Source organism: Centruroides vittatus, unplaced genomic scaffold (assembly GCF_030686945.1).
Source record: "Centruroides vittatus isolate TY-2023 unplaced genomic scaffold, ASM3068694v2 contig_1114, whole genome shotgun sequence".
Classification (NCBI taxonomy): Eukaryota; Metazoa; Arthropoda; class Arachnida; order Scorpiones; family Buthidae; genus Centruroides; species Centruroides vittatus.
In genome coordinates, this window is record NW_027120716.1 from 464,351 (window position 1) to 479,372 (window position 15,022).

The window sequence follows — 15,022 nt, forward strand, 5'->3', positions numbered from 1 at the left end:
TTTTTAATTGTTAATTTCTATTTATTTAATTTATTATTAATTCAATTTAACATCATTCTAATTTCAATTTCATAATAATGATCAAAGTCCGAATCCAGTTATTATAATTCCGAGAAAGATAGCGGACCCAAATATCATCCCTGCTCCTAATATCGCACCCACTCCCAACTCGCTGTCCAAGTGAATGGTGTTCCTGTGAAGTATGTCTGCCCGCAGCAACGTAAAAGTTCAGTCACTGTTGTGCCGATATTTTTCACGAAACATCGGTTAATTCGAGTAACAGGGAAGTGCATTTATCAACAAGACAAAATTCGGCATATTTCGAAGATGAGTAGGTTTCTAGTAATGGGGAGTACGTTTAACTGTATTCTGTATTTAACAAACTTCCATTTTACATAACGATTATCAGCCAGAGAAATGTTTTGTGTATGCAAGTAGTATATTAAATTTTTCCATTCGTGTCTAATATCGTTGTTTTTGTATTCACAATATCATATAGAAAATGATATTTATTACGAACATTGGAAAGTCTGTCCTAGTCTCCATTGGAGAATTCATTCATTCATTCATTTTACTTATTATTCACTGTCAAGTATAGTACATTCCTGGTCCCGCATGGAGCATTACCAGGAGATAAACAATACAATTACATTACAATATATATTCGTAGGCCACTGTGCTACTGGCCGATGTAACACGGTCCCCCGTAAATCAATTTGCCTGGCCCATCGACTCGCTGTGGATCAGCAGCGATAGTGACGTCTTCGCCTCTTGAAAATTCAATACAACAATCACTGGACAAAATACTGAGCGGAATGCAATCAATAAAAACAATAAAAAAAAAAAAAAAAATCTGACGAACACGAAAAATCCGAAGAACCACAAGAACAAAAACCAAGCCAAAAACAGCTCGGAAAGCTGTGAAGACAGCGTCTAATAATTCGGACACTTCCGAATCGAATGAAGAAAATGAATGAAGTTATGAAGAAGACACCCGATGTCATTTATAGTATGTTTCAGTGGCGTAGCGAGGGGGCAAGGGGGTGTATCATGCACCGGGCGCCACTCGCAGAGAGGCGCCCAAGTGGTTTCCAAGACAAACTATATGTGTTTCTGGGGAGAAGGGGCACCAATAAAGTGTCGTGCCCCGGGCGCCAGTTATGTTCGCTACGCCACTGGTATGTTTCTGGCCTTATTCCGTTGATAAGCACGGAAAAAAACGTATTTGATGCAACAGGTGTTTTCAGTGGAGTCATGAAGATTATGATGCAGAATCCCGAAGAGACAATAGATATTGTACATAGATAATGTACAATACTGTACGTTCTGTTTGAATGGTTAAAACTGAAAGATGATGATGATTATTATTATTATTATGTTGCAAATGTCATGCTAAGCTGATACTGGCATCAAGTGCTATGCCGGATTAAAGCAAAGCCATCTAAACAAGCGTAACATTAAGCTGTGTTATTGGTATGTGTGCACACATCTAGAAATTTCCTAACAATGTGACGTGTTCAATATTGCAGCTGTCTGTAGTGCCATGTATATGTTTTTATTAACCCCTCTTCAGTCCTTTTTTTACAGATAGTATTCGATTATTTAACACAGATTGGTATTAAAATTAGGTAATTAAACTGGATATATTAAAAAAAACTGTGTGTGGATAAAAGTGTAATTGATAAGATTTAAAAATAAAATAAATAAATTGATATTAAATTGGGTTTAAAAAAACTCTTTATTCAAATCAAAAGAAACTAGTAACGGAAACGATCAACCAAAGATTTTTCCTTGTAAATTGTATATTAGTGTATTGTAAGATTATTCTGCTAAATTAAAATCAATTAAGTTTTATATAAATTGTGTTATTGATTGTGTTTTCATGTTTATTTATTTTTGTTATTTTCGACTCTCCGTCCTGAGGACACTAAGAAGACTCTTTAATCATGTCTATGGTAGGTTCGTCCAGGTTCCACAATGAGTGGCTGAATAGAGGGACGGAACGCGACATATCCGAGACAGATCACCCGAAAAATTCCTGGCGTTTTTCGACAGGAATTTTACGGGTTTGAACCGGATTCCCAGAGCGATAGGCCATCCGGGATGCGCCTGAAATTCATTAATAACACAAACTTGGATGTTAATACTGGCAGTATTTATGAAAAACTATTGATCTAAAACATTCATAATAAAGGGTAATTATTATTTAGGCTGTACAATTAAAGTTAGACTTTCTGACAAAATGTTTCATTATAAAATTTATTAATAATCTGAATTAATTTATATAAATGAATAAGTGGAAGTATAAGAGTTTCGTCCTTCCTGAAAAGACAAAAAAATTTCTTGAACTATAAGTTTGAACATATTCTAAATCCCTTCCATAAACGCAAAGATAGCGAAAAAGTGAAATTTCTAATAAAAAATACGTATTTTTTTCAACAACAAATAGTTTATTGTTAGTGCTAATCAATATTAGCCTACTTGTGTTTTCGATTGTTATAGAAGTGCGTTCGTTTGTTTTATAAACCCAAGGGTCACCCTAGCTTTTTATAGCAATTGCCAACCTATTCGCCGGGTTACTTTTTCGCTTACTGTAACTTTTTGTATCAACCAGAAATGAAAGGACGGCCGACAATATAAAAAATGCAGAGCTTTTATGACTGAGTTTCTCAAGCAGCTTTATTTTTGTTTATTAACAGTAAAATTATGTCGACTAAGACGGATTCGTGTTCTGTGATACTCTTTTTCACTGCGTGACTGTTTTTTTTCCGGGCTGCTCTCTGGAAATTCGCCATTCTAATCAGCAGATAAATATAATTTTCGCAAATTGCGAATTTTGCGACAAGCAGTGTGATTCCTGAAACGGTTTTGCAATTTTTTAATAGAAAAATGAGTGAAGAGGAGGACTTGTTGGAGTAGGATATTTAGACGAAGAACTACAAGCAAAAAAAGGAAGTGTACAAAAAATGGAGTAAACAGAAAAACAGGTAGATGATCATCCCACAAAGCATTCTAAGGATCTAGGGCCTAGTCTAAACTACTTTCGGTAAAACCAGAGTTTTGGCATCTAACGAGAAACTTAGTTTGCTCATTCGAATATCGAACCGTATGTAAGCTTACGAGAGTTTAGCTGTCAGCTAATGCATTTATGTTTGGTATGGCTTCGAATGTGCGATATAAGGCCCCTCGTTTCCACCGGATACTGAAATTTCGATGTTATCGAAAATAGTTAAGACTAGATCCCCGGTAGCTAGTCGATTTCCGCCTGATTCCCCGGAGTAGGCTATTCTCAACCTCTGGAGGATCCAGAAACCAAGTGGATTTCCTTTCGATATCCAGGAAAATATCCAACATCCAATGGTTTCAGAAATTGCTAGGTTCTCCATCATCAGAGCATCCTCAACATATCGAGTCGGATCACTAACCTCCATTGGGATAAATCCAATGTATACAGGCTGAAATTGGCTTACATGCGCCACCAGGAGATCGAGACCGAAATAGGGACTGAGGACATCCAATTCGACCGCAACAAACTTCATCGGAAGACCATCTCCAGAATTAAAGAAACTGCTAAAGAAAGAGAGGAAATGCTCTTGTTCCAGCTTCCGTGATTCAAAAAGTCAAAACTGGGACCGGATATGGAAGATTTGAGGAACATCTTCGGACGTTTGAGGAATCATTTTTTCTGATAAGCGCAATTCTGATAGACTGCGTATTGTTCTAATTCGATTCTTATCTTATTCAATGTTATTTAACTCATCGATTGGGTAAAGATTAAGACATTAACCTTTTCATGGTGAATGGCTTTTAAGACCCAGCAAAGTATGTCAGCACTACTGCCAGCAGGATCATTCATGCTGGAGCAGCAGTCATGCCAGCAGGATCACTCATGGTGGCAACTTGGCCGCGCGGCCAAGTTGCCACCTTGACCGCTCGGCCATCCTGCTGTTAATCCGAATGGGTTGAAAAACCCCAGGAATTTTTTGGGGGCTCGCAATCCACACGTCGGGTCCTGTCCCTCACGACCCGAGTCGAATCCGGAATGGACTTTGCTAAAAAAAGCCTTCCTAGTGTCCACAGGGCAGAGAGTTGTAATAAAGATAATGTTTCTAAGAATTTTCTCACGCAAAAATTTGCATTTTCGTCTTTAAAGTTATTTGATGCATCAAGTTTTGAATTTTGCATTCGTTTTTAGCTATTCTTCATCGTATGCTCCATTTAATATATGTTTTCGAATAAATTTTGGTTGGCAATTTGATTTTTCTTAACAGTTTCTTGAAACTTCTTTTTGTCTTAACAGTTGTACAATTTATTGTTTCATGGAATGAAGGTTTAAAATATAATTTCCTACTTTTTAATTTTAATACAAGTTTTTAATTTTCTTAATAGCGAGCTGGCGCATTGGTATTTTCTATTATAACTTTATGAATAATTATAACGTTACGAGTATAAGCGAAGTCTCCCGTTATAAAAATAAGCTTGTAACGGTATCCAATAGTAGTAGCCTAATCGTTTGCTTATAACAGCCAATAAGATGTATCAAAACGTTGACGTCATTTTATGAAACATGAAACTAAGGAATTTCGATTTTTTTAACACTAAAAGGCGTAACAATTCGCAAATTACTGAAGAATGTGTATTTCAAGAAAAACTAAAGTAAAAAATACAAACTTCTTTAAATATAATGGATAAAAGCTTATATATACAATGGAATCCGCTTATTATGATCACTTGGGACTTGCAACTTTTAATAATAATAATAATAATAATAATTTGATAACATTAAACAGAGGATAAAAAATGTTCATTACTGAACTCAATTTATTATAATTACAGCATGAATGCCTTCGATTTATATTTATCGCAAATTGTACACTTAATACAGCATTACACGTACAGTACTGTACATGCTACATTTCTTATAAACAACTGTTTTTAACTCAACAAAATACTTGAAATTTACTTTTGGGAATGATCAAAGACCATGCGGTATACGTATTTTCTAATTCTTATATGTATTCCTTACAGTATGTAAGATAAAAGGTATGCTTTGATTAAAAGTAAGTTTCGAAAAAGATTCATTTAATATGGATTTTCTAAAAATCCTTATAGTTTGTCTCCAAAATTAATTATCACAATTGATAACAATAGCCAAAATTTGATTATAATAGATGGATTATTTTAAATTAATTTTATATACTGTTTTTTGAACAAACCGTTTATAACAACAATAACCGATTGATATTATCCCCGATTATAATAACCGGATTCCACTGTATTTATATTTTGAGATTCGTAAGATTCTAATTCCGAATGAAATGGTAACAACCACTCTACCTGACCAAATAAGTCCAAATAATTCAAGAAATAAGAAAATAAAGGCTAAATGGGAAACATTTCAAAGGATGCTTAAAGTTACAAACCTTTTATAACTATTATATTCAAAATTCATAGGATTATAATTGAAAAAGTTTCTCAACTTAATGGACAATCGCAATAAACTAAGTATTTTATGAATCGATTGATAGTCAAAACTATCAATATAGATAAAGTATGAAATTCAACGTAGAATAAACATTTGTTTCGAAAGGAGGGGAAAAATAGTTTGAACAATGCATTATGTACAAAACTTTGCATTCAAAATTATGTAATTTTATCAACTATAATCAAAAAATAAATAGATTCTGAAATATTTATGCGCTGGATATTTAATCAGAACATAAATATTTTAAAAAATCGAATTAACGGATATGTTTACCATATTCGTATGCATCGTTTTAATTATTTGTGTTAACATTTACTAACAGTAAATATTAACATTTAAATACATACTAATCCGATTGTTTCTTTGATATACATATAATTTTTTTAGATATAACAATAACAATTTTATTGATATAAATTTCAAATGTTCATCATCACCTAATTTTACAAAGAAAAAAATATATTTTAACATTAGGGAATATTAAATATCCCAAGTTATTCAATAAGAATACAATATAACAACACTTTTTACAAAATTTAATAAAATATAATCAAATGACAACACTTTCTAAACACCATAACAGTATTAATATACAAATTAAGAATTTCGTCGTTGTCCGTTTAGATATTAATATATACATCAATATTAAATTTACCAATGTTGTGAACATTTACTATATTTTTATGAACAAAATCACATGATGGCATTTTTCTGGAATAAATATTAACTGGTTTGTTCTTTTGCATATAATCTTCCATTACAACCCTGAGCAAAAGATAGCTTTCTTGGTATTAGTTGCCTCTGAGCATGCATATTTTTATTCAAGTGCTCAAAATAACCATTATTCAGATGATCGTCGCTCAGTGTTGAAAATGATGCAAATATTGAAGACGGATGTTGACAATACGTCGTATGAGAATGATGTAATTCCGAATGAAAATGAGACGATGCAAAGGGATACGTGTTATTGAATTCGTTTGATAAGCTCGATCCAGTACCTTGATTCAAAATTGTCTTGTTTCCTTCAGAAAAGTGAGTTAAATCTTTCAACCACAAATAATCGGATGACTCTAAATGCCAACTAACAGGTCTATCGAGAGAACCGAAAGACGACTTCGTCATCTCCGACAGATTCTTCATCCTGCTGGATTGCAGAGAGTTGATGTAACTACAAGAAAACCTTCTAAAATCCTTAGTTCCTATATGGCGCTGTCGACTGCAAGTTGGAACTGTCTTTGGTAGCATCAACAAAGAACGATCGTTACAGAGTGCAGATATCAGAGGAAGATCTAAATCTTTGCTTTTTTCTCTTAATTGTTGCAGATCTAGGATATCCGTCGAATCGGAAATTCCATTTTTAAAAAGTGAAGGAATACTTTCATATTTTCTTGCAAATTTAATCAATCTTTCTGTAGAACAAGAACTATTCGTATCTTTTGAAGTCTGAAAATTTAAGTTAATATATTAGTAAATTATTATAATTTTTACAAATTAAATTAAAACTAAATATTTTATCATAGTATTTCTTCTTCATTAATATAAGAAAAAATTACAACTTTATTTTATTGATAATTATATTGTTTAAAATATTAGTATTCATTTCATATGAGTACATTTAAAAGACCGAAAAGTTACAGATAAAATACCTTCTCATAGTTATAAAAACATGACAATGTTTGTGTTTTCTCTAACTACAGTTAACATGCACTTAAATGAATGAATGGAACATGAAAGTTCAACTGAAAAAGCAACATTTCACTTTAATGTCATAATATTTACAGAGTTTACAAGAGAACATAAAAAGTAACAAAAATCAATTTTAAGACTCGTCCGAAATTATAAGAACAAGCAGATACAATTCATTTTTCTCAGTAGGATACAATATTTACATACTCCGCCTTACTAATTTACATACATTGGAAATACAGTAATCTGTCCTAGAGCAAAGTGCTTTGTGGCAAATAGTTGGCAGAAAGTGAATTTTGGAACATTTGAAAACTTTACGAAGGGAAAAAAATCTATTCGCGTCATTGCTCAAAAAATCAACAGATTGAAAACAGCAATTGAAATATAGTAGAAACGGAACTACCAAGAAACGATCTGGATGCTTAGTCTGAAGTTATATGAGAAGCAGCATAGACTATACCCATGTGATGAGAGTGTTGCTACTTCCAAAACTCGAGACTAGACACCTTAGAAGGAAGAAGTTACTCCTAAATACTTTAACAGATATTTAGACTAACAGCCAACAGCAAGATGCCTGCTAATCAAATTTCTGCCAAAATGCCAACTCGTGTTTCTCGTCAAATTATTTCCCCTTGTCCTCCATCAATCTGCGTACGCATTAAACCCGCCCCAACTACATTACATAAAAAACGCAGAGTTGCTATTCTCAAATGAGTAGAGGACAACATTAATTAAAATAATTTATTGCTTTGTGATTAAAAAAACGGTTCAACTTAGATGGTCCTGATGGCACGCATAACTACTGGAACGATTTAAGAAAAGAACTAAACATTCAGATGATCTGACAGCAACATAGAGATCGATCAATCATGGTGTGGAATGCACTGTTATCAAGTGGAAATACTGATTTAATTATGCCTAAAAGAATGAATTCATAGAATATATAGATGTGTAGTTACGTGCTTAAAATTATCTCCACGTAGAAGCCATCCATATTTTTCAGCAAGATAACGCAGCCTGTTATACCCATGGTTTAAAAAAAGGAAAATAACAAGATGACAGAAAAAAACATTCAATTGCTTAACTGGCTTGCAAAATCCCCAGAACTTCATGAAAAACGTCTGGGAACAAATGTTTGTGCAGCAGGTAGTTCTTATTACTTAATGATATCTATGTAGTATGTGGTGCTTAGGCCAGTATTACACACCACAGTACCTTTCAAAACTAGTTCAAAACATATCAAAACGCTTAGCTGAGTGTCTCGAAAACAAAAATGGTCTTATAAGCAAAAAATCAAGTTGGATCTGTCTGTACTAATTTTGGACAAGTCTTAAAATTAATTTTTGTTAAGTTTTTATGTTCTATTACAAACTCTATAAATATTGTGACATTAACGTGAAATGTTACTTCTGTAGAATCCTCACATTCCATTAATTTATTAAATGCTTTTTAGGGGCTGTCCATAAATTACGTAAGGGCGATTTCGGCCATTCTAGACCCCCACCCACCCGTGTAAGAAACCGTAATATTTTCTTTGATCCCCTCCCCTTCCCTATCTTACGAAATATTTAGGCATAATTTTATAGAAAGATTTTAACAAAAAATATTTTTTTTATGAAACCCTAAAAACCTTAGGTCCAAAATATATAATTATTAATTAGTTAATTAATATGTACTATTATTTACTAAACACTTTATGTGAACAAATTTAAAAATATAAAAATTTAATGAATTCGAATAAACAATTTATTTTAAGAACTTTATTTTTTAATTGTTAACAATCTTTTTTTCTTCTTTAACTGCACTTAATTCAAGTATGGACACAAAAACCTTTCAGAATGGCTGAAAACGTTAGAAATTTGAATTAAAAGGCTGCAAATCTCTGATCATCACCATGTAAACAAGGTTATCCTCAGGGTACATTTGGTGTCATCTGCTTCCTCCATGGATAACCATACAGATATTAATATCTACAAAGATGGGTCTTTATGTCGGCTCAAGTATCTGTATCTTCCTCCAAACTGACATATTTTGCCCAAAATATGTTAGAAGGTACAGCCTCCATCTATCAAGCTGAAGAAGATGCTGTCTACCAAGCCGTTCAGTGGGCCACTTAACTACCAAACAAAACTTTGTCTATCGACATTTACAATGATTCTCAGTCTGTCCTATAAGCTCTATTAAATCCCAATTGGAATAGCAATAAAATCACATATATCCAGCACCATATTAAAAATCTTGTTAATAAAATAACTTTTATATTCGTTCCTGGACATACTGGCATACTAGGAAATGAAAAAGCCAACTTTGAGACTGTCAGCTGCAAAGGACACTGACTTGGACTACACATCCCTCTCTCACGTAGCAGCCTTAAAAATTATATTCATGACAACGCTATGCAAAAGTGGAATCAACAATGGTTGAGCAGTAAAACTGGTTGAATAACAAGACTTTATTTTCCTAGTGTTGAATTCAGGTTCTCATCACCACTTACGGATTTAACGTTTGCTACTGCTCAACTACTTACTGAGCATGAGCAATTTATGATCAAGATAGACTTATTCTGAAATTAGAAATCTTTACGCTTGGTTTCAGGTGGCCATGTCCACTCAATAAGCTTGTTCAGAAGCCACTGTTTGATGATTTTTACAATTATGTTTAAAAAATATGGAAGAAAAGACTATTCATAATTTCTAATCTCTAGTTTTACATTTTAGTTTTCACTAAAAGCCGAATACGAAATAGCTGAATTTTATGTTTACTCTGTATCATGTAGTTTGGTTTACGTATTCTTAGTGTTATACACCCATAGGAGTGGTGCACTTATTCCAAAAAAAAAAAAAAAAAAAAAAAAAAGCGAGAAACCACCACACGGCCTTTCTTTCTTGGTAGAGTGTGAGTCTGCTGGCGTTATTATTCTAACACTTCACATGAGATGGCGTTAGTACAACGAGAGTTCTTAATAGAAACCGCCAAATTGAAGCCAAATTCAAAACTCCACCACTCAACGAGATCAAAAAATAAAAATAAGAATATTACGTAAGACGAGATCTATTACCCCCTACCTCTGAGTAAGAAATTGTAAGAAATCCTTGACCCCCACCCATCCCAAAATACCTTACGTAATTTATGGACGGCCCCTTAGCTGTAGTTAGAGAGAAAACAACAAAATTTGTGATGTTCTTATAATTATGAGCAGGAGTGAAGTTCTTCAGTTACATTGTTATGCAATGATATGGAAAAAAAAAGAAACTTCTACTAAGTACTATCTTCTACTATCAAAAAACAAATACAAATTTTGAAAAAATAAGAAAGGATTTAGGAAAATAACTCAGAAATCATTTTAAAATGATTACTAAAAGCAATATACTAATTGGTAAATGCAATGTATGCTCAAATATAAAATTTACCATTACATTTTATGTATCATTATCCAGTTTTAAATTAAAAAATAATTATATTCTATGAATATCAAAATTAAATTCCATTCTTAAAAGAATTTAGTCATAAAACAGTTTGCATAGATGATTTTTCAATTTCAATTTTAAAAATTTAATTCATTTATTGATAGGGTCAATGGAAAAATGATGCAAAGTAACAAAAGGTTTTTCCAGTAAACTTACAAAAATATTTACCATATTTTACGGCATATAAGATGCAACTTTTGTTCAAAGAAAAGATTCAAGAAATTGCATGAGTCTTACAGGTGAAGTTGCAATCCATAGGCTAACGAATCTGCAAACGGTCTTCAGTAGCTTACAGATAACCTCTATCTAGCCCAACTCTTAAATAAAATTGTGTTATTTAATTAAACATATTATTATTACTTACTTATTTAATTAATTATTATTATTTTTTAAACCAGAATACAGTAAGAAAATTTTGGGGGCTACTGCCAAAGACATGGCATAGCTCAAATACACTAAATTTTTTCCTAGATATTCTGTGCTGAAATAGGAGTGCATCTGATATGGTGTAAAATACGATAATTCAAAATTATATGAATAAATCTCAGTGATATGCAAGCAATTATACCTAATTGTTTTTCTTTTAATTGTAATATGATTTTTTTAAACCAATATTAACTTTATCGCTAATTAAAATTTACACTTTTACAATGAATCCCTATATTATAATATTCTTAGAACTGGATATGATAGCAAATTTAACAACTTGAATTGATACAACTTTTATTTCAAGAGATCTCAATTTTGGAACTTAAAAATAAAATAATTTATAAATTTTAGATTATTTTAATTCAATTTCATATCTGTACAGTATAAACATCAATAAAAATAATATTTTAAATCATTTGAAATAAATCAGATGATTTAAAATTCCCACCAGTTATCCCCAAATCTGAAAGATTCCTCTCAATAGCAAACTGATTAAAAATTATTAAACTAAAACTGCATTTAATAAATAGTTTTCTGAAAATGTGTCATATGGCACTGACCACTTGTTCTAAGCACTTATATGTCAGTGAATAATCTCATGTCAAGAACTTACTTCACACCATATAAATAATTTTAGTCCCATCTTACAGGAAAAATACAAATTTTTAAACATTTAGGATGTTTTTCCAATGTTTTGCTTTAAATTTTCATTGATTTCGGTACCTGTAGTGCTGGATGACTTTCTCAAATCATCTAACACTGCAGGAACCGAATTTCAGAGATTTTATTTCTCTTAAAATTTCATTTCTAGACCCCTTTTAGTTTTTCTTTGTTTGTTTATATTTGAAAAAAACTACATCTCTAGAAAGATATTGTCTTTGGCAAAGATGAAATCTTGCCTTTTAATATTTATATAAAATTTGGATCAAATTATTAAAAAAATTATGTATGACAAATAAAAATTAATATTTCTGCTTAGGAAATATTGGGACACATTAACTTCTATTAAAACTAATTGAATTTTGATTAATTTAAATCAAAAGGCATCCAATTTTTAAAAATTCATAACATGCAAATCATATTTATTACTACATGAATATAATTTTTTTCTAATATTTCATATACTTTTTAATTTTTATTGTTATGTTGACATAATTGTAAATCTTAGAATAATTAATACAGTACATCTGAAGATGAAGAATTTCTCTAATTTAAATTATGCAGAAATGCTTTGTTTGAAAGCATTAACTTTTCATTCATTATTAACTTAAAAAGTTCATTTTATTACATTTGATAAATTTATTTAAATTTAATGATATTAATAAAGTTAAATATATAAATTTTTTAATTACCATCAATCATGGATTAGATAGGAAAACATTAAATCTCTCATCTTCTCTTTAAATTATAATAAATTGATTTTATCTTTTTCTTCTATTATTTATTACTTGTAAAGATTATAAAATTCATTAAAAAATTTAAAGAATTTATGGAATCAATAGACAAATAAAATAATCATTTAAAACTGTGTAATAATTTCACTTTTATTACACAAAATAGTTACTAATTTTCTAAATTTTGCTTGAACTCAATCCCAAAATAATATTCAAGTGTTTTCAATTGTTTTATGTAGATACAATAATTTTATTGTATTTTTTTGTTTTGTTTAATAATTTAAAATTTTGAAACATATATAAATAGTTTAAAAGTCAATCATTTATTTTTTATGTATGAAAGATGCTTTTATAATAAAAAATGTATTTTATATATACAGTATATAATTTTTATTTGATGTTTATATTTGATTAGCTATAAATAATTAAATTTATACCTGGTCAAATTTTTAAAATGTACAAATAATATTCTTGGTGTTATTTTTGATTACAAAGTCATTCATAAAGCTATTATTATTTGTTTATTAAACATTTTTATTTGATAAATAAATAACAATAACTTTATACATTAATTTGAGCCTATTGTCAATTGGATAAATTTTAAACTATCAATTAGGATTGCATATAATAAGAACTTAATGTGCAAATTATTGCAAACTGTATTATTGGAAATATGCATAGTATCTGCAATGATGTGAGAAATTACAAAAATTTATTTCTAATAAATATTAAGTATACATCTACACAGAAATAAGTAAAAATTAAACTTACATATAAATAAATTAAATAGATATATCAAGTTATGACTTGCAATTATAAATTCAAATATATATTTTGTGAAAGAATTTTTCCATGGCTTATGAGAGCTCAAATAGATGTCACTTATTCTATATACAGAAAGATGATAATTTATTCAGTGCCAACATTCCATATTAAACAATAACTAATTTTTCAATGTTGTAAATTGATGTTAATGTACAATCTTACAAATCATTCAGTGTAAGTTGTAATGAAAAGTAAATCTATTTCATTATGAAATTCTACAGAAAAAGTCAAGGAAGATTATATCTTGCAATTGATTTCCCTGATTAGCTGATTTCAATGACTGCAAATTCAAAAATTATGTCATCACATTTAGGGGTTGCAAATTTACTGACTTTTTATTATCAGTAATTTTTAAATTTTGAATCCAAATGTGAAAATTAGAGTGCTAGTGATTGTTTTGTTGCTGACTCATTTGTGAGTCCAAAACTAAACAACTAGTATGCTCTGTCCAATTAATTACTCTTCTTCTACTCCGAACAGCAACAAGTGCCTTAAAATAGAGTAGTGTTCTGTAATTTTTTAGTTGCCTAATTAATAAATTTGTTCCATTATATCAGTTAAAATGTTCAATTAAAATCACTATTATGTTCTAGGTATTACTAATACAGAAATAATTTGCCAAACTGTCCAGCAAAGTGGTATAATATGAGACCTTAAAAATAAAGAACTGTAAAGTAACAATTTAAAATGTAAATGACATAGGCCGAACTACTTTTACAGTTTAAATAAAAAACATTTAGCACTTTTATATTTTTAATAAATAAAAACAAATATATATGAAAGTGTATGCAAATAAATATTTGGTTTAAAAAATTATTACATGTCTACCTATTTTTACTAAATTTAATAGTAAACTGGTAAACTGATTTACTGGTAATAGAATCCCTATCCACATTATAAATATAAGATCATGTTCTGATTTTTTTAAAAATTATCATTATCAGGTATCATTCAAGGCAACTCCAATATTTCATAGAAGAAAATGATAAAACAATTGATTGTTTTGCCATTATTTGTGTTATATCATAATATATGCATGATATAAATGAAATATTCAATCTTTAAAAATGTGAAAAGAAAAAAATATTTGTCTGTGGCTAATTTTTTGGTATCTGTAACTTTTCTGAAACAAATTGATGTAATCACTCACATTATTTATAAATATTCTGTGAGTATATTTATTTATATCAATTTCAATAATTAATTCAACTTTACAAGCTTAATGAAGAATTTTATTTTATGTGGGTTGCTCAAAAGTATCTAGAACAGAATTTTTTATAGAGAAACTTCTAATTGTAGCAAAGTGGAATCATGGAGGATATTTGACATCTACACCATGCACCATAGTGGCTGGCAGCACAAATCAATTGTCAGTGAGTTGAAATATAGTGCAGGCATGTGTATCTCTCTCTGTTGTGTTGTGAAATAGATGGAGTTGAAGGATCAATATGTTTGCATAAAGTTTTACTGGAAACTTGGTAAGATGGCCACTTGTCAAAATGCTTCAAACAAGCATTTGACAAGCAGCACTTACTCAGTCCAAGACATTTGATTGATATTCAGTTTCAAAAATGGCTGCACTTTAATTAATGATGACAAATATACTGACTATCCTTAACAACACAAATGAAAGAAACTGTCTACTGAACAGTTCTATCATACTGCCCAGGTGTGTTCATTAGAAACTCACAAATGGTCTTCTGATAACTGTCTTCTGCATCATAACAACACACAAT

General features: G+C 30.4%; 1 protein-coding gene across 3 annotated transcripts in view; it reads right to left on the reverse strand.

Moving 5' to 3' along the window:
* Window positions 1-5,884: 5,884 nt before the first annotated feature.
* LOC136977567 (protein expanded-like) overlaps window positions 5,885-15,022 on the reverse strand; it is a 75,354-nt gene continuing 66,216 nt past the window's right edge. For 2 of the 3 annotated variants that reach the window (XM_067273063.1, XM_067273072.1), the window contains exon 13: window positions 5,885-6,928. In XM_067273063.1, the coding sequence (XP_067129164.1) occupies window positions 6,209-6,928 (720 nt within the window). In that variant the 3' untranslated portion in view covers window positions 5,885-6,208. The remainder of the gene's footprint in view (window positions 6,929-15,022) is intronic. The other variant, XM_067273081.1, reaches the window with a different exon arrangement.